At 39.7% G+C, this 19,273-nt stretch overlaps 1 protein-coding gene across 1 annotated transcript; it reads right to left on the bottom strand.

Moving 5' to 3' along the window:
* Positions 1-4,818: 4,818 nt before the first annotated feature.
* LOC105355625 (V-set and immunoglobulin domain-containing protein 10-like 2) lies at positions 4,819-15,655 on the bottom strand. The gene is made up of 14 exons (XM_023962909.1): positions 15,406-15,655; positions 14,606-14,878; positions 12,991-13,293; positions 11,898-12,176; positions 11,574-11,831; positions 10,019-10,291; positions 8,655-8,930; positions 8,293-8,550; positions 7,950-8,207; positions 7,582-7,872; positions 6,138-6,491; positions 5,673-5,795; positions 5,564-5,588; positions 4,819-4,905 (listed from the first exon to the last, which is right to left on the bottom strand). Exons 1-14 carry the CDS (start codon positions 15,602-15,604, stop codon positions 4,827-4,829), a joined length of 3,249 nt encoding a protein of 1,082 aa, XP_023818677.1. The 5' UTR covers positions 15,605-15,655; the 3' UTR covers positions 4,819-4,826.
* Between the last annotated feature and the right edge of the window lie 3,618 nt (positions 15,656-19,273).

Genomic DNA, 19,273 nt, shown 5'->3' with positions numbered 1-19,273 from the left:
ATGCTAACTAGGTTGGCGAATAAATACCACAATGCATTGCATTTGAAAGGATTTTTTAAATGTGAAAACATGTACTTATGTTTTATAAATAATCCAAGTTTTCATCTTCAGAACACAGTAGATTTATAAATAGACTCTGTAAAATGCTCATATTTATTAGATTTTTACCTCAGAAAATCAGTGACGTCATATTTGCTGTTTAAAAAAAGTAGTGAGCATAGTGTCTGAATTGCTATTAAAATCCAGGACACTAGATAGTCCTGTGCTATATAGTTTTTAGTAGTTAGGGAGAAGAGAAGGAATTCTGACACAGCCATTGTTTGTGCATCGACCCACTTGTGTCAGCTCAGAAGTTAAAAATGTTTTATAAAAACATTTATATTCTGCATATGATTTTGTTAAGTCACTTTTTGTTGCATTAACTATGTGAGAATTACATTGCAAACACCACTCTTTGTAAAAACAATAGATTTAATATCAAATTGTCTTGAAATGCTGTAGAAAAGGGTAAACGTCTTACCATTTGCTGCAAATGTAACGGGACTGGTGGTGAGGTAGAGAAAGGCCAGCCCTAGCAGATGGGCCACCATGGTATCATGATGATCCTGAGTCCAGTCACCTCTTTATTCAAAAAATGACTAAAGAAATTTATAGAAAATCAAAATCCAGCCTATTGCTCCTCTTCTTTGCTCTTTCCCCCTGTTTTTTTTTAAAGAGCTCAGTTGAAGATCCTGGCTTCATCCAACTGAGAGTAGGAAGGGGACGCAGGTCTCAACTGATTTACCTTCAATTATTCATCTGGTTTTCTATTCTCTCTGGCTCTTTCTAATGGGTTAGAATGACACAATGATACTGGACTCATTCATTATACAACACAGCAACACAAACACAGACATGCAGGATGACATGAATGGTCCTCTGAGCATTCCACCACACTGCGTATTTGCATCACATTGCACTAACAATCACACAAAATGCAACTTTTGGAACTATTCTCTGGATTTTGAACAAATTTGCCAAATTTTTGTGAAATTTTATTTCTTGAACTTGGAAAATGGTTGTCATAGTAACTGTTGAAAGTCTGGAGTCTTCTGTTTTTACAGCTGACAGTGCAACATTTACAGTTGTGGCAAAAAACTTTGGAGTACTTTAAAGATCCACTCTGATGGCTATTGAGATTTAATGGTTTTAATATGTTTTTGTGGCATTTTTCTGATAATAGATGTCATATCTTAAGTAAATAAAGGTTAAAATTGCATTTCTGAGTATTTCTTTATTCAAACGGTTTTGAATTAGGAGCAAATTTAAAAAGGCAGTTTGAAAAAGAGCATGTTTTTGACAAAAAATCTGATGGGCAGGCTGGGCCTCAAGATCTCTGCTCCGAGGTCTCAATGATGGGAGGTGGGGGCGGGCTTGCTCCATGCTAATGGTACAGCCCACAACTTGGAGGCACTGACGATCTACTGCTGCTTTGCAGAATCTTTGTCCCAGAAAACAATTTTGATTTGGTCCAAAAACAACATAGTCATAATTAAAAGACCATCTGGAACGTTTTTTTAATAGTTAATTTGAACGTTTATAATTTTGTGTGACAATGAATGCAGAATACAGATTTTAGACATTTTTAGGAGGTGTTCCAGAACTAATGCAGAAAAATGAATGCATAAAACAGATTACAATATAAAACCCAAATTTGACTCAAATATATTTAGGTCAATGTGGAAACATTTTCCATTTTGTAATTGTAGCATGATTTGCTACTTTTTCCGTGACTGGTCCTTTAAGGTAAGTTGCATAATTAAAGGCTTCGTATTACTAATTTGAAGGTTTAGGAAGCACTGCAGACCAGAGATGAGAGGTCAAACACTATAAAATGACCTTGATGATTTGTTCCCTACCATGCTCCTAATTCTGTGTGGGTTCAGTCTTGACTTGAAATTACTGGAAGAGTTTCTGATGATTCTAAGCATGGCCAGTCAGTTTACAGAAGGGAAGAAGCAGGAGAGACTGTTAAGTGGAACTATGAGAATGTAATTGGAGATGTTGTCTTAAATGAATGCAGGACAGAGATCAGTTTTCCCACCTCTGCACAGAAAACCCCAACAGATCCCAGCAACACGATGAAGTTCATATTCAAACCGTAACTATATTTCTCCATTGATTTACCTTCAATAATCACCTTCAGAACTATTTTTGGTCACAAGAAAATTGGGTTTGAGATGCTGTCTCTTCCATATTCAAGGATAATTTTAGGTACCTTCTTAACCCCCACAATTTTCTTTGACACAATGGATTTTCTTTTATTCGTTAATTCAAGTCAGTTCAATTTATATAACCCAATATTACAACAATAGTTGTCTCAAGGGCCTTCATACCAGTACATTTGGGGCGGCCGTGGTGCAGCGGTAGGGCGGACGACCCATGATCGTAAGATTGCAGGTTCGATTCCCGCCTTGCACGCCCATGAGTCGAAGTGCCCTTGGGCAAGACACTGAACCCCACCTTGCCTCTGGTGGTAGGCGGGCGCCTGTGTTTGCCAGCGGCGCCGCCACCAGTGTGTGAATGTGTGACTGGGTGAATGGGTCTGTGACTGTAAAGCGCTTTGTCCTTGTAGGAAGAAAGGCGCTATACAAGAATACGCCATTTACCATTTACCATGAAATCAGTCATAAATACAATATGAAATCGCTAAACTAAACTAAAAGACTAAGCTAAACTGGACATCTCAACCGTTAGATCCTCCTTCTCAGTAAGGAAAAACTCCTTAAAAAACAGGTTCGGGAGGATCCCTTCTTCATGTGATGTCCACATGAAGAAGGGATCCTCTCCCAGGATGGACAGGCGATATAGACTGTTAGAGAAGAATTAGAATTGTAGAATTAACTCTACAACTACATGTTTTAATAGTGTAGCAGATGGACTTCATCCAGATGGAATTGGAGGACAGCTGTGGGTTCGAGATGAGCCACAGACGAGGTCCATGGCAAAGTAAAGGAGCACAGAGGAGCCATTTGCAATCTGGAATCACTCTCGCTCCTGAGCTAACTTTTACTATAACTATCTTTTCATAGGTTTTTCTTTTAAATAAAAAAAGGAAATCAGAATAATGACTGCAAAAATTGGCTTTACAGTGGTGTAGTGGCTTCCACTCTCACAGCAGAAAAGCCATGGATCTTCACTGTGTGGAGCTTGCATGTTTTCATTGTTTTCTCTGACCTCTCCACCTTCCTCCCAAAGTCCAAAAACATGTTTCCACCATTGATTCATGCGTCTGTGTGCCCCACCTTCCCCCCTACAACCACTGGTGTAGGCATCAGCATTGACAAAATAAAACAGCAATGGATGGATGGGGACTCCTGTGCCAGTCCCCAGCCTGGATAAAACATAGTGTTGAGTCAGGAAGGGCATCCGGCATAAAAATCTCTGCCAAACCACCTGTGTGTATTAGTGAAAACTCAATCATACTGTCTCTGTCCTTCATGGTATTTTACTCCACGTCAATTTTCTTAACAAACAGACCAAAAATGTTGTCATCATGTTTACTTTACTATTAATATTTTTGTGGCCACAAACTAGTATTTTTTTCCATGTTACATCTACTTAATTGCTACAATTTATTTTTTATACTATGACATCAGACGGGCTCTGTAGGTTTGGGCCACACTTGGAGTAAACTTCTTTAGGTGGTGTAATATTATTAAAAATTTGAATATGTGTCAGACTTTTGAAAACTGCATTATTACAGTATATACAAACAGATACAATGGTGCACCTCTATGTAGAACATGTAAGTAGTGATATTTAAGCTGTGTGTCATCAAGCATCTCTAAGGCTCAAATGTCTGTGGTTTTAGAGTGGCGTGTTTGGCCAGGCCAGAATGGTACATTTGCAAATTTGGGGAAAGATGTTTGAATGGATTCAATTTGGGAGTCAAGTATTCTGCTCTTCTTCATGGACAAAACATCTGAATATAACTTGTAAGATCATGATTGAATGCAATCAAAATAGCAGAAATAACGAGAGGATAATACCAACATTTATTTGTTTTAGAAATCATAATGAAACAAGGTTTTCAGTGCATCATTCTTAAGAGAAGTACAGTTTTGTGCTTTTAATGAATGCTTCATCATCTAATTTTTATTTAATTTTTTTTTAGAAAAGCTTTCAATTATAACTTTTTTTCTAAATAAGGGGCAAAAATCTTGGGCTTTTGTCTGACAAGATTAAAGCACGTGTCTAACATGTTTCTATACTTCACTTCAGCGTACATGTGTGACTTTGGCTCTGTGGCGGTCTGTTATTTGAGCTACAAGACCTTTGAATGCTATGGTATAATGCCTTCCATCCAGAATCACTCAAGCTTGCACACTAAGAACCTTTTACATGCTTAATTGAACATCTTGAAATGAATCTGAGGTTATTTTAGAAAAACATATAATCTGTAATTTCTTTCGACAAAACTTCATGAAGGCAAAAAGTTGAGGTCCCTTGATCCTTTTCTTTCAGCCATAGATGATTTTTCCATTTTCTATAAAACATTGCTGACAGAAAGTTTTAACTGACTTAAGCAGATGTTTCGGAGTATGTGGTCTTAAAGAAAACATTGGTGCCTGTAAGCTCCTGTGGGCAGCAGTTGAGTAAGTCAAAGATGTGGGAAAGTGTTGGGATCACCTAGAAAAAAACAAAATAATATTTATTTAGAAGCTATTTAATAGCAGCAGCTGTGCTTTATTGAAATGTAAAGGTTCTCTGCATCATGCAGAGATTTATTTTCAGTGCTGAGTAGCCATGGGGACCATTTTTTTTCTCTTGCCTGGATTAGGTGATTAATCTTTTCCTCCCTCTGATCTACCAACCACCTCATCCTCTGGGAAGTTGATGTTCTCCCTTGACCGGCTGTGCTGCCTAGAAACGCAAAAAGACCATTGTCTCAACAATTTCGCAAGTAGGGAGCACCAGTGTACCAAAGCCACATGCACACAGGGCAGTTGCTCTAAGTTCTTGAACACATGTATAGCCCATGGTGTTCACACTTGACAAGCAGGGAGGGGCTTCCTCTTCTTTCTCGTTTTCTATTGTTTACTATCACATGTCTGCCACCTACAGTTGGAGGAGGCTTGGTGCGAAATGTCGAAGCAGTGCAAATCTCATGATTTGGGTACTAAACAGGACCAATTCTGTTTATTGCTAGCGCCCTTGCAAACGCAAATATGGATTAAGTAGCCGTGGTTTATCTGTATTTGAAAAACAAACACAGATATTGTCAGGCTTGTTTCTGTGTCTGGGTTTACCAGAAAAAACAAATCCATGCCTCAAAACCAAATCCAAGCTTCTAAATGGTCAAAGTTCGTTCTGGTTTAATTGGCAATGTGTGTTCAATGGCCTCATGTTTATAACTGAGGCTCAAAAACGGTCGTAAAAACCTGCGTAGCTGGGTTAAAGATGAGAGTTTTGAACGCGGAAGTCCGAAACATGCATTAACATCGACTTTTCATGGCGCGTTGCTTAGGGCGGTGTGAACGCAGCATTAGACGGAAATGCAGATTGGTTATTTAATACTCACGAGCCAAACAGCATGTCATGCAGTCCTGAGGAAAGAGACACAGGGTGTTGGCCCAGCTCATGTTTCAGAAGATTTTTTATAGTGGGGAGTAAAAGTTACTGGGACTCACGGGGGTTGTTGTTGCGGTTTCGGACAATGTACACAAGCAGGAGAGACATCAGAATGGCTGCAAAAATCATCCCCCCCACTGCTGCTCCAATCACAGTGGGATACACATCATGCTTTTGCTCCCCTGCAACACATTACCGTTGTACCTTATACACTTTAAAAACCTTTGAAATCTCTGTATGTTGGCCAAATTGCCTGAGAGATATCACCACCCTGGGAACTTCCAATGACTACTGAGTTCCAGAATTCATTTTAAGTTCCAACCCATAATTTACATTTTAATTTATCTTACTTGAATTATTTAACCCAGACAGTTCAGAAATATGGTTTTCACAAGAAGTGGTCTCTGTGAAATTGTGAAACACAATTTTGTAGCAAACATTACTCATCAATTGGTTTTTAAAAATTCTAATTTTTGGGGTTAAAAAGTTTAACACATTAATGCACTCTAATGCCCGTTTTGTACCTGGAATCTTTACTGCAGAAGGATGTCCAAAAGTGTGGTAGTTAACGGCTGTGATGCGGAATTGGTAGGTAACAGTGGGTATCAAACCATAAACCGTATGACTCCTGGTCTCTGGATCCTGAATGATGATTCTGTACCAGTCTTGGGAAGCAGCACTCTCTTGCACCTGCTGTTGTGAGCTATTGCTGCCTCCCCGTTTTCCAGGTCGCTCTGACACCTTGCGGTACTCGAGGAAAAATCCTGTCCAGCCTCCATTATCCCCACTCTCAACCTGCCACTCTGCCTCAACTTGCTGCCGTTGTCGACTGTTGTACATCACCCTGATGAGGGTGGCGTTGGGTGGCATGGGATATTCTGATATAGAGGTGAAAAAGACACAACAATGGAGCGTTCTTCCAAACTTCCAAACACAAAAATTAAACATTAAAGATTAAAAACATAATGAAGTAAAATCAATGCATGGTAAATGGCAAATACTTATTTAGCGCCTCTCTTCCTACAAGGACAAAGCGCTTTACAGTCACAGACCCATTCACCCAGTCACACACACATTCACTCACTGGTGGCAGCTCAGCTGGCAAACACAGGCGCCTGCCTACCACCAGAGGCAAGGTGGGATTCAGTGTCTTGCCCAAGGACACTTCGACTCATGGGCGTGCAAAGCGGGAATTGAACCTGCCATATTACGATCATGGGTCGGCCACCCTACCGCTGCACCACGGCCGCCCACGGCATGGTGCTTTTGTGTTAGCATAGCGCATATGGCTTTAGCCTCCTGCCACGAAGCATTACATCCAGGTTGGGTCCAAATTGCCACACTAATCACCAATATCATATATATCATCAATATTTATGAATATAAACCACAATGCATTGCGTTTAAATCATTTTTCCATGAGTAAAGAGTATTTTGAATTAACCCTAACTATAAGGAGTGGAGTGCAGCACAGATACAATTGCAAAAATAATGGTGGGTAGCCCAAACCATTTGTAGGTAGTACATACACAGAATTCTAGTTATATTACATGCGGTTCAGGTTTTGTGTTTGCTTTCCTAAGTCATGTTTACATCAAGACTGTTGACATTTTCTTTGTTGCTAGTTCTCGTGCCTGATTTGATTTATTTCTTCACTTGTAGAAATGTTTTCCTTCATTGTTTTTTAAGGTGAACGACACCAACATGCACGACATTCAAAGCTGTAGGATTACGTTTACCTGATTGCATAGTTTGTTTGTTTTAACAGTCTTTCTGTTGTTCAATATTAAAGTTAAAAAGAAGAGCATTGTTGGGAACATTATTATGGTAGAATAAGTAAACTCCTGTCAATATGCCTGTCCCACTTCATCAGTCATTTTCAACCTTTAGAAAACCATGTGGTGGCAAATAAAGATCAGTTTGTTGAATGATATGTTTAGATAAAGGGTATATAACAAAGCGCCTTACTTTTAACCACCAGAGTGACGTTGATTTCTGCTCCTCCAACAGCATTTGAAGTGGAGCACCTGTACTCTCCACTGTCTTGAGTTTCGTCTGTGTCTCTCACGGTCAGATTGGCCCATGCAGATGTTCGCAGCAGCATGTACTTTGACGTGTCACGGATATCAGCACCTCGATTGTTGAACCAGGTGATTTCGTTGACAGGAAGATAGTTAGCTCTCAGATTACAGGTTAGCTGCACATCAGTTCCTTCGTAGACAGAGATGACTCTGCGTTGGGTCAACAACACGGGGGCCTCTACTCATAAAAATACATTCATTAGTTTGATTGACCAATCACACGTGTGCTTTTGTGTTGTGAGAATGAGTGCTGACCCAGAGTCAGTCTGCAGGTCTTGGGTTGGATTAGAAGTGGGTGCTGAGCATAGCAGATGTAGGGTTCCCCACTGCGAGCAGTACCGTAACGAAGGACCAGGATGTTGGAGTTTTCTTGACCACCTTTGCTTTGGCCCCCAGGGCCCTCCCACCACACAAAAGCCTTTGGTGCCCCTCCATCCCACGAGCAGGATAACATCAGTTGCTGTTGGCTGTTGGTCACGTAGGCAAAACACAGCGGCTCTGCAGGAGGAAGAACTGGAGGGGGAGCAGTAAATGGTTGATTATTTCTGTTCTTTCCATCACTCTTTAATATTTTCGACTGTAAGGTTTTAAAACTCACGAGTGCGTGTGCTGCACTCTGTCTGCTGTTTCAGGGCAGGATGTGAGCCCACACAGCTAAACAAGCTGTTGTTGGGAATCAGGCCTCCAGGGGGCAGCAGAATGGTAGAGCTGTCCTGTGAATTTAGCTGATCTACAAGATCTCCTTTCCACTGGAGAGCAGGTGAGGGAAATCCACCAGGCCAGGAACAGATCAGTTTTAGTGAGGTGTAATTTAAAGCTGGTTCCACGGAGCAAATGGGGGATCCATCAGGAGGGTCTGCAAAAAGTGTAATTGATACCTTTTTGGAGTACATTGATTTACCCCAAAAAATGGTTCAAACTAGACGGATCAAGATGACTGGTGGTCATGGTCACACTTACAGTACACAGTCAGACTGATGGCTCTTTTAGAGCGAGTTTTGAGGAAAGTGTTCTGGGCTAAGCAGGTGTAGTCGCCAGCGTTCACACGCAGAATTTTGGTGATGGTGAGCTGTGGCCCAGTGGTAATCTGGGAGTTGTTGTAGAACCAGATGTACTGACTTGCTGGATTAGACTGAGCCTGACACACCAGCGAAACAGCTTCTTTTTCCAGAGCCGTGTATCCTCGCTCCAAAACAGTTTTTGGAGTGACATCAATCTGAGGATCATCTGGACCAACTGAAGAGAAAGTTAGAGCAAACACTTAGGAAATGAGTGAGATGTGTGCTTGCCAAAAACACTCCAGATTGTTATAATTAAATTTGTGTCATGTACTATATCTGTGAGATTTTGGTATTGTCTTTTTTTAGTTTTCATTTCAGTTTCATCCAAAAATAGTCTATTCATACCCAGGTGGAATTAAGAAAATCACTAAAAAACAGGAGTTCATCAAAATGCCTGTGGTTCTCCACCTTCAAGGTATCTGTAGTTTATGGCTCCTCAAAAGTAAAAAAAAAAAAAAAAGTTTTTTAATATCAAAACATCAAATTACATTCACACCAGCCTTGGCAAGGTGCCCTCAAGCAGCCACATCTGAAGAAAAGTCTAAGTAAACGTACATAAATGTGTGTTTTGGGCTTCTGTGTTCAAAACTCTCGCATTCACGTGTAGCTATTCAAGTTTCTACAATCGTTTTCGGGCTCTATGTACAAAACAAGCGTCCTTGAATGCGTGTTGAAAGTTAAACCAGGTTGAACTTTGACTGATCGGGGACTCAGATTAGGTAGTGACACATGGATGGCTTCCTTTTTAATTCATGGAAGTGCCAACTATTTAAAAATTGTTGACAGAGGAGAAATTAATTATTGCAGTTTGTGCCTGGCCAGAATTATATGACACCTAGACTTTCAAAATACTGTATCAGAATAGAACTGTGAAAGGAAAAGCCTGGAGCGAGATTCACAAGATTTACACGGCTTTGATCATTTTTACCAAACCTCTTCCAACTGCAGGTGGCAGAAATGTGCTGGTAAGCAGAAGAAACAGAAAAAAAAGAAGTTGTCCATCCATGCTTGTCCAGTGTGAACACTTTGAGCTAAATGCGCTGTCAAGAATGTCCATTTAAATCGTTCTTGAACACTTTCCTGACCCAAACCCTCTGCTGACGAGAGTGTAATAAGAAACTAACATAGGTAAAATAAGATGAACTGCAAACCGATTATTAATCCTGGGTAAGCATAAGCTGAATTTATCTATAAACACTCAAATTCACAAACTTTTTCATTTCAACACAGTTTTCTGCTGAAAATGTGTGAGTTGAACCTTACAGATGATGTCCACCCTCAAAGGGTCAGAGCTCTCACTGCTGATGGAGTTGCTGGCCACACAGCGGTACCAGCCTGTGAAGCTGCGGTTGACTTTGTTGATGATGATGCTGTTTCCTTCTGCGAAGGATGTGAAGTCTCCTGTGGGGGTGTCACGCTGCCACATGTATTGGATGGGTCCAGCTCCAGTGGCCACATTGCAGCGCATCGACATTGTGGATCCTTCCTCTGGAGCATCTAACCAGGTAACCAGGAGGTTGGGTTTACTTACAGGGACTGTTTTTGGAAAAGATTCACACATGTAAGAAAGTTGTTGTTTTCAATTATAGCAGATATTACTTTATGGTCAATTTTTATTCCTGGTTTATCAGAGGTTGGCAATCAGAGTCTTAAAATTTCATAAGAATGTGTTTTTTGAAACTTAAAGACCCACTCCAATCATATTTTAATCTATTGTAAAAATGTTCCTAGTGGTCTTTTATTAATTATGCCATTATAATTATGCCATTTTTAGCCAAAATCTGTAAACTTGAGTTGTTTTCTATGACATACTTTCCACAGGGCGGCAGTAGTTCATTACTTCTGATTTGTTGGACCGTTGGCACAGAGCAACCCAGCCTCCCATTCCTCTCACTATTCCTTAAAGTTCAGAGCAGGGGGCTTGTGTCCCGCCTATTGTATTTTCTCTTTGTCACAAATATGTTCTTTTTCAGACTGCATGTTTTCATCTGCTCCTGATTCCCAACTATTTGGATAAAGAAATACTCAGACATGCGATTTTGAGCTTAATTTTCTTAATATATGTCCTCTTTCATCAGAAAATACACCAATAACATGTTTAAAAGTCCCAAACACATGACTTTTATTTGAGAAAACCTCTGGCTGTTCTTTTACTGCATGAGAATTCAGAATTTGCTAGTATGCTTGATCACAATGCGCTAAACAGGCAGCTCAACTACAGATAAAAACTTCAAAGTACTGGTAAGACCTTACAATGTGTGTAATCCATTAATCTGTGACCCTGCAGGCGAGGAAACCCATTTCTGACTTATTCTGGTTAATACATGTGTGACAGTATCTGCTTCAGTAGCAACACCATAAGGTGCTCCACTGAAGGCAAACAAGTAAATCAGTTTTGTTGCACTGCTGCAACATAAATGCATTCCTTTTTTACATGCATCTGTGTAGAGAGAGTTAAATAAACTGTAATCTTTCTACAAGGAAACTGGGAAAACCAGCCTTATTTTGAAAACTACTGATGGCATCTGGACCTTTTAGATAACCTGCTGGTTTTAGGTCAAAGGGAAAGAAACGGAACACACCAAGCCTTGATTTGAAGCTGTGCTGCAGATGACGCACTAAAATTTCCTGTGATGTATCCAGACCTTTATGAGAATGCTACATGTATAATTTATACACACGATTTTGTCTAATCTACAGAAAAAAACTTATTCTTTCCTAATCTTACATGAACTGCAGACTTCTGCACTCATGCAGGTCTAATTCGCAAACCTAGTCTGTTTTGTTTGTCGTACTGCATGTGAGAATAGGTACTGACCCAGAGTCAGTCTGCAGGTCTTGGGTTGGAGCAGAAGTGGGTGCTGAGCAAAGCAGGTGTAGGGTTTTTCAAAGTGGGCAGTATCATAGCGTATAAGCATGACATTTGAGCTTTCTTCTCCTCCTTTATTTTGTCCACCGGGGCCCTCCCACCATATGAAGGCTTTTGGAGCTCCTCCATCCCAGGAGCAGGACAGCATCAGATCCTTTTTGTTGTCAGTGACTTGGGCAAAACACTGCAGCTCTGCAGAAGGAATAACTGGAAGAGAAGGAAAGGTAAACAATCCAATATCTCTATGTTTTGTTGTGTGACTTTTCCACTCACATGTGCGTGTGCTGCACTCTGTCAGCTGTTTCAGGGCAGGATGTGAGCCCACACAGGTAGACAAGCTTGTGTTAAGAGTCTTTCCTCCAGAGGGCAGCAGGATGGCTGAAGTGCTGAGTAGATTTGTTTGCTGTCTTGCATCAGACAGATTTTGTACAAGATCTCCTCTCCAGTGTAGAACAGGAGAAGGGAATCCACCGGACCAGGAACAGATCAGTCTGAGAGAGGAGTGATTTCGAGCTGGCTCCATGGAGCAAGAGGGGGAGCCTGCAGGAGGGTCTGCAGGGACAACGCAAAACAAAAAGGCCATGATGGTTGAGAGTAGGCATAAATATAGTTTACATACATACAGTAAAAGCCATTTTTTAAGCATTTTTTAGTTCTGGTTAATATGTTTAGCCCTTATTTTTCCACTGCTAGCAAAAAATATCAAGAAATAGAGTCATTCATTACTCCAAACTTAAAATAGACTCAAATCAATCCATTTGCGGTTTCATCACTGGAAGAAGTTAAAAAAGTGCATTAATTTTTTCCCCCCCTGCCCACTGGTATCCATGTAATATTTAACATCATGACAGAAAAACCAAGCAAAAGGCTTTGCATTTTTCTTTATGTTTCACACATACAAACATCACTTACCATAATTTAAAGATATTCTATATTTTCTGTAAGTTGGTTTCATTCATTCTACAATAGTTTTTCCTTATAAAGTAGAAATGATGCTACAAAAACTGTTACCTTTTTCTGTAATTGGTCAGACTACTAAAGCAGCTGTCATTGTGAAAAACAAATATTTTTACAAAACAGCAAAAGTTAGCACGTTTGAGCTTTCACTAAACTGGCTGTAAGACAATAATCTTATATCCTCACTTATTTTGCCTTAAATCTTGTTTAGTTTTTCACAGTGAGAACAAAAAAACATAAGATATGTATCTTTGACATTATGTCTGATATGGAAACAAACATAAAAAATGGAATTAAGTGTATAACAGTAATGAAATTTGCCTTCCATTTCCTCGCAGAAAACGCTTGAAAAAACTATTAAAACATGAGGGACACAAAAACAGTTAACACGATTGGAGGTCACACTCACAGTACACAGTCAGGTTGATGGTTCTGCTGGAGCTGGTGTTTAGGTGGATGTTTTGAGCAGAGCAGGTGTAGTTGCCAGTGTGATTTCTGAGAATCTTGGGGATGGTGAGCTGTGAGCTGTTGTGGATCTGGGAGTTGTTGAAAAACCAAATGTATTGACCGGGTGGATTGGACTGGGCCTGACACAACAAAGAAACAGCCTGTGTCTCCAGAGTGACATATTCATTCTCTAGCTCCACAGTGGTGTAAATCCGGTCCATCATGGGGTTTGGAGAGATGTTTATCTGAGGATTGTCTGGACCAACTGAGAAGAAACAAAAGAGACACCAGGAAGATAAAAATGAAAATTAGAAATTTGTTTTCTTAAATTTTTTCTAGGGAAACAAAAAACATTGTTTATCAACCTATCAACCACATATTTTATCAAGTCTTTAGCAAATTTCTTATCGAATCTTATTTAATAAGAAGAACTTTTCTTTAAAATAGGGTAAATTCTGAAAAATATTGTTGTGTTTGTGAATTGTTGTACACAAACAGACCTTTTACTATTTTTGTAGAAGCTACAAATGTTTTGTAGCTTCTTGGACTGGTGAGATTTTGGACAAAAGGTCCCTACATGACTTTTTTTTTTTAGAAAATCACAGTGTTCCTTTCTTTTCCTATTTTAGTAGGAATTAATGTAACGATTCATTTTAACAGCGATCTGATTCACATCATAATTTGTGGTTGCCGATACAATTCAATTCATAGTGAGTACTGGTTCATTTTCAAACGACCATATTTGATCCGATTCACTGACTTACAATCGATCAGGAATACATCCCGTTTGTGTTGTCTGCTGGGATGTGCTTAATCCTTTTTATGTTATAGTAAAATAAACTGCTTCAATCCAAATGGTATTTTCTAATGTCGATATAATTGATTTATTTCATTTTGAAGCAATTTTAAAATGGAATAGATCGATTTGATTAAACAACTTGCATCAGAAAGATTGATCTGGTTGGATTCAAGGAACATAAATGGATCAATTAAACTGATTAATCGTTACACCCCTATATTTTAAAGAATAAACTTAATTCCCAGTGACTAAATGAACTCCACATCTCTCTTCAGTGCAGCATTTGGATGTGCTTCTGGACAACAAACTGTAGTTCATGCTGTCATTTACTAGATGGGCTCATGAATGCTTACTAAATCCGTATGTATTGGAGGTCAACTTCATTGGTTAGTAAGACCATTTCTGATACAATTTAATCTCCTGTATCCTTTCAGGAGAGCTTTTATTGTTTTTCTTACTCAAAATCCTCTTTTTGTCATTGAGGCATTTAGCTCTGAATAATATCTTCTCAGTTTCCATCCAGATATGCAGGTTCCTGTGACAGAGTACTCTCAGACCAGGGAGAGTTGTACAATCTTCATGTTTGCTGACTACACTCAGCATCATTTTGCATCATTTTTTATTCTCTGCCTCAGAGAAGGAACTAACAAAGCTGCTGTGAAAAAAGTGATTCATCTTTCTTTGGATGATTTAGACCCAAACCATGTCAGGAATTTCTGTAACCAACAAAGTAAATGACTAAAAATAAAAATCTTCGGTGTGCTCAATAAATACATACAACTGATGTCCAACCAGAAGGGGTCAGAGCTCTCGGTGTTGACGGCGTTGCTGACCACACAGCGGTACCACCCTGTGTGGTTCCTGTTGATATACGTCATTAAGATGAAGCTCTGGTTCCCCTCTGAGAAGGTGGAGAAGTTTCCATTGAGGGTTTGACGCTGCCACATGTACTGGATCGGTTCAGTCCCATTTTTTACGCTGCATCTCATCCGTATTGTGGATCCCTCGACTGGAACGTCTCTCAATGTGAGGATGGGCTTACTTACCGAGACTGTTTAAAGCAGAGGGATGTTAAATACATAGAGCAACCAGAAATAAATACAGGTTTTTCTTACATTTAGATTTGAAAATGACTCAAGTCAAGGTTATATGCTTCATTTTTACTCCCTGTTATGTAAAAATATCAAACGTCATTGTTAATTTCTACTTCGGATTTAGTTTTTGTATGTAATCAAACTCCAGTTTAATCGTTCTAGAAGTGTTGTATAGTTTTATCTGAAATATTTTTGAGCATGACATGTTTGCAATTAGATTATGTCATTTAATTGACTGAATGTTTTCGTTCCTTTTTTTCCTAAACCATTGTTAACTTCCACAGCCTTCCAAGCCTCCTCTTTAGTCATCAGTTTTTTTTTTAAAGTTCTGACTTAACCGTTTGATCAAACACAAAAAGTAAAAAGAAAAAATATATATTTCACCACTAGGTGGCAATGTAGATGTTTTCCATCTGTTTCAAGTGTACAGCACTTCTATTCTACAGTGTGATTCTGCAGTGTGAGTACTCTGTCTAACACTGACCTAGAGTCACAAGGCAGGTTTTATGCTGAGCCAGTAGTGGGTGTTGAGCATAGCAGGTGTATGCTCTGTCATTCCTGGCCGTGCCAAAACTGAGAACCAAAATATTGGAGCTTTCTTCTCCACTTTTCTTCTGTCCCCCAGGGCCCTCCCACCACAACAAGGCCTTTGGAATCCCTCCATCCCAGGAGCAAGACAGCATCAGAAATTGTTTGTTGTTGCTCACATAGGTAAAACACTGTAGCTCTGCAGGAGGAAGATCTGAAGGAGGAGGAAATATACAACTATTCTTTGTTCTGTCCTTTTTCTGTTGTGCTTTTTTGTTGTGCTGTGATCGATCTACTCACATGAGCGTGTGCTGCACTCTGTCTGCTGTTTCAGAGCAGGATGTGAGCCCACACAGGTAAACAAGCTGTTGTTGGGAGTCAGGCCTCCAGAGGGCAGCAGAATGGCAGAGCTGTTAAGTGGAATTGTTGGCTGTTTTTTGTCAGACTGATCTCCTGTGATATTTCCAGTCCAGCTGAGGGCAGGTGAGGGGAATCCTCCAGACCATGAGCAGATCAGTCTGAGGGAGGTGTGATTCAAAGCCGGCTCCAAAGAGCAGGAGGGAGATCCATCAGGAGGATCTGAAGCCATAAGAAAGTAGTGAGTATAAGTATGTTTAGCAAAAGTTCATGCAAAATGTTTACATGACTTTTTGCACCAAGATTAGAGGGAAAAAATGTTTTCTTCATTGTTCTGTAATATTGCAGCCCTTTGCCACTTTTAAAAAATATTACTTAAAATGATTTATTCATGATCTTCATGAGCCAAAGCAGATCTACTAAGTAGAAATACTATCGGATTGCTTCAGAAAACATCATAAAGTCAGTTAGAATCCCTTTTCAAAGTCATTTTCTATGGTCGAACTAACACCTGCATATAAATCTCACACGATTAAAGATAACCTTCAGTAGTCTGGGGCCTTTTTTTTTTTTTACATTTTTACTATTTTGCAACTCTCTCTAATATTTTATCTTTAAAACAGTTTTAGTGCCAATGCTTGATAACCATCTTTTTAGTACAACCCGAGTTTCTTTATTTTAAGATATTTTCCATTCTAAGAAGGGATTTTCAGTATGGTCACACTCACAGTACACCATCAGGCTGATGGTTCTGTTGGAGCTGGTATTTAGGTGGGTGTTCTGGGCAAAACAAGTGTAGTTGCCAGTGTCATTTCGCAGGATTTTGGTGATGCTGAGCTGTGGCCCGGTGTTGATCTGAAAGTTGTTGTAGAACCAGAGGTACTGACTTGGTGGGTTGGACTGGGCCTGACACACCAAAGAAACATTCTTTGTTTCCAAAGCGGTGTATCGCCACTCCGATATAGTGTTTAGAGAGACGTCTATGTGAGCATCATCTGGACCAACTGAGGAAAGAAAAATTATGACAACAGTGGGAAAATGAACTACAGATGATGAGATCCATAGGAGGAGTTTCAATGCATCTTTACTAAACTAACCTTTTAATAAATAATAATAATATTAATAAAAACTTTAATTTACAAAAGCCTTAATCAAAAGAAATCCAATGTCTTGAAGACTGTTGGCTTTTTACCATGTCAGTGTACCAAATTTTGGTAAAAGATTTTATCAAAACAAAAGCCATCAGTCTCTAATGATTCTTTGAAGGTTAAACGAATTTATTGTTTAAAAGACTGAACATGGACAGATAAAAACCAAAAAAATATGTATGTGGTTAAAACCAAAACACATAGCCCACATTTCCAAGGACAAGCCTAAATGTAAAGTCGTCATACGGTTATCTGACATGATTTGTAAATACATACATTTAATGTCCAGCCAGACTTGATCTGAGCTTTCATTGTTGACAGCATTGCTGACCACACAACGGTACCAGCCAGTGTAGTTCCTGTTCACCTCGTCCACATGGACAACGCTGTTGTTTTGGTTCAAGTTGGTGATGTTTTTATTTTGAGTCTCATGTTGCCATACGTACTGAATGGGTCCAGTGCCATTGGTCACATTACAGTACATCCACAATTTGGATCCCTCCACTGGAGTGCCAGTCATTAGGAGGATGGGCTTACTGACTGGGACTGTATTAAAAAGAAAAGGTCACTGTCACATGAGAATATTTTCCTCTGCACTAGTATTCTACCAGAACTTTACCCTGAAGTCAGACATTTTGCAAAATCGCAAGTCCACACAGACTTTTAGCTTACCTTGAACAGTGAGATGAACATAGTAATAGTGGACTTTAGGGTCCTCGTCAATGTTGTAGAAGGCTTGGCACGTGAACAAGCCGTTAGCAGCCAGAAGCAGCTTATCAATGCTCACATCTGCACTGTTCAAGACTATCGTGAGTTGCCCCAGGGTCTTAGCTATCTTCTGGATCTTCGGTCCTCTTCCCAGGTTATAGACCACAGCTTTTATGGCTTCAGTGCCAGGCTGAGTGAAGCTCCATATGTACAAATCAGGCAGGGTGGTACCACACTTCAAAACCACACTATTTGTCACCACCCCATACACACTGGTGTTGCTGTACAACACCTCCCAGTTCGGGTTGATCTCCACAGTTGAGGTTGGGACAGGATACACAAAAGTATCTACAGATGCAGCCGTGAGGGGAGAAAGAAAAGAAGTGTCATGTGACCCACAAGCTGGCACGGCAAGATTGATTACACTGGGTCTGTCAGAGTGGCTGTCATTCTTTAATCTGCAAACATCCAGAACCATCTCTACCACACCTATAAACACAGAGCCTTAACCCTTTCAGCTTGACCTTTCTTTGTTGCCATGGCCACAGACAACAGTCTTCTGTGTAGTATCTCTACTCATCAGAAGTTAAAATGATATCGCTTGAGTTTTGACCTCATTCAGTTGTCATTTTGGAGAAGAGCAAGCAGAACTGAAACATTTGTCTTCTGTCAAGTATGTTAAAGAACACATGCACTACTAAAAACAGACAGACGGATAGACAAACACATAGATCGCAACCAACATTTGGCCTAGTTGCATAACTTACCTGTACCTTGTGCTGTAAAAGTGATCAGAGTTATACTAAGAGACAGAAGAGCCAGTCGCAGCAGTTGGGTCACCATGGTATCATGGTGATTGTGAGTACCTCTGCCTCTTGAGTCCAACACCGTAAAACAGACAACTCCTCAAATGGCTGGTATTTGGCTGGTCACCTGCTGAGTTTTGCTAAAATCCTGCCATCAACAAAGAATTAGTCAGACTGAAAACCTACAAGATGTAAAGCAAACTATTTTGCCTTTGCTGTGATCTCCATTCTTCCTCCCTCGGGGTTTAACCAACACACGGATAGTATGCTCATCTATTATACAGGACATTTGCATGGTTAAATGGTTTAGCTTTCCTCTTCGTGCAGCAAAGCACATACCTGCACATGTTTTTTTACTCTGCCCAGGTTGATTAAGGCCAACATGTACATTCTTACGAACCTTCACACATAAATGTCTTTTTTTATGTCTGACCTGTCCAAAAAACAGAAACTGAAAACCCTCTGTGTTGGGCAAATTTCATTGTTACAACCAGGATTACGTGATCTCTGGACATGTAAGGTGTGTTTTGATGTTGTTTAAACTCCTTTTGTATTTAAAGAGCTAAACATTTTTAATTAGTTATTTTTACTATCTTGTCCTTTTTTTAAAGTTTTGCACTGCACGAACAAGACAAGGAAAAGGAAAAGGGTGTAAGGCATAAGGGGTAACAGAAAAGCCTAAAAATCCAAAGAAAGAGATGAGGATAAAAGAAGAACCAACACATTAGGCTGCAAAAGGTGCTCATAGCAGTTCACAAGTTCTGTTTTGCAAGTCCAAATCAAGTTTGATGTCTTTGCATTTATT

Source organism: Oryzias latipes, chromosome 14, assembly GCF_002234675.1.
Source record: "Oryzias latipes chromosome 14, ASM223467v1".
NCBI classification, from domain to species: Eukaryota; Metazoa; Chordata; class Actinopteri; order Beloniformes; family Adrianichthyidae; genus Oryzias; species Oryzias latipes.
This window is presented reverse-complemented; position numbering and strand designations above follow the sequence as displayed.

Coding starts and splice junctions, on each gene's coding strand:
- LOC105355625 (XM_023962909.1), bottom strand. CDS start 15,604: ATGCTGTCTTGCTCCTGGGATGGAGGGATTCCAAAGGCCTTGTTGTGG. Junction 13,294..14,605: donor CTTCTGGTTGGACATCAGTT/GTATGTATTTAT, acceptor GTTTCTTCTCAG/TTGGTCCAGACAATCCTCAG. Junction 4,906..5,563: donor CATGACATGCTGTTTGGCTC/GTGAGTATTAAA, acceptor TTGCGTTTCTAG/GCAGCACAGCCGGTCAAGGG.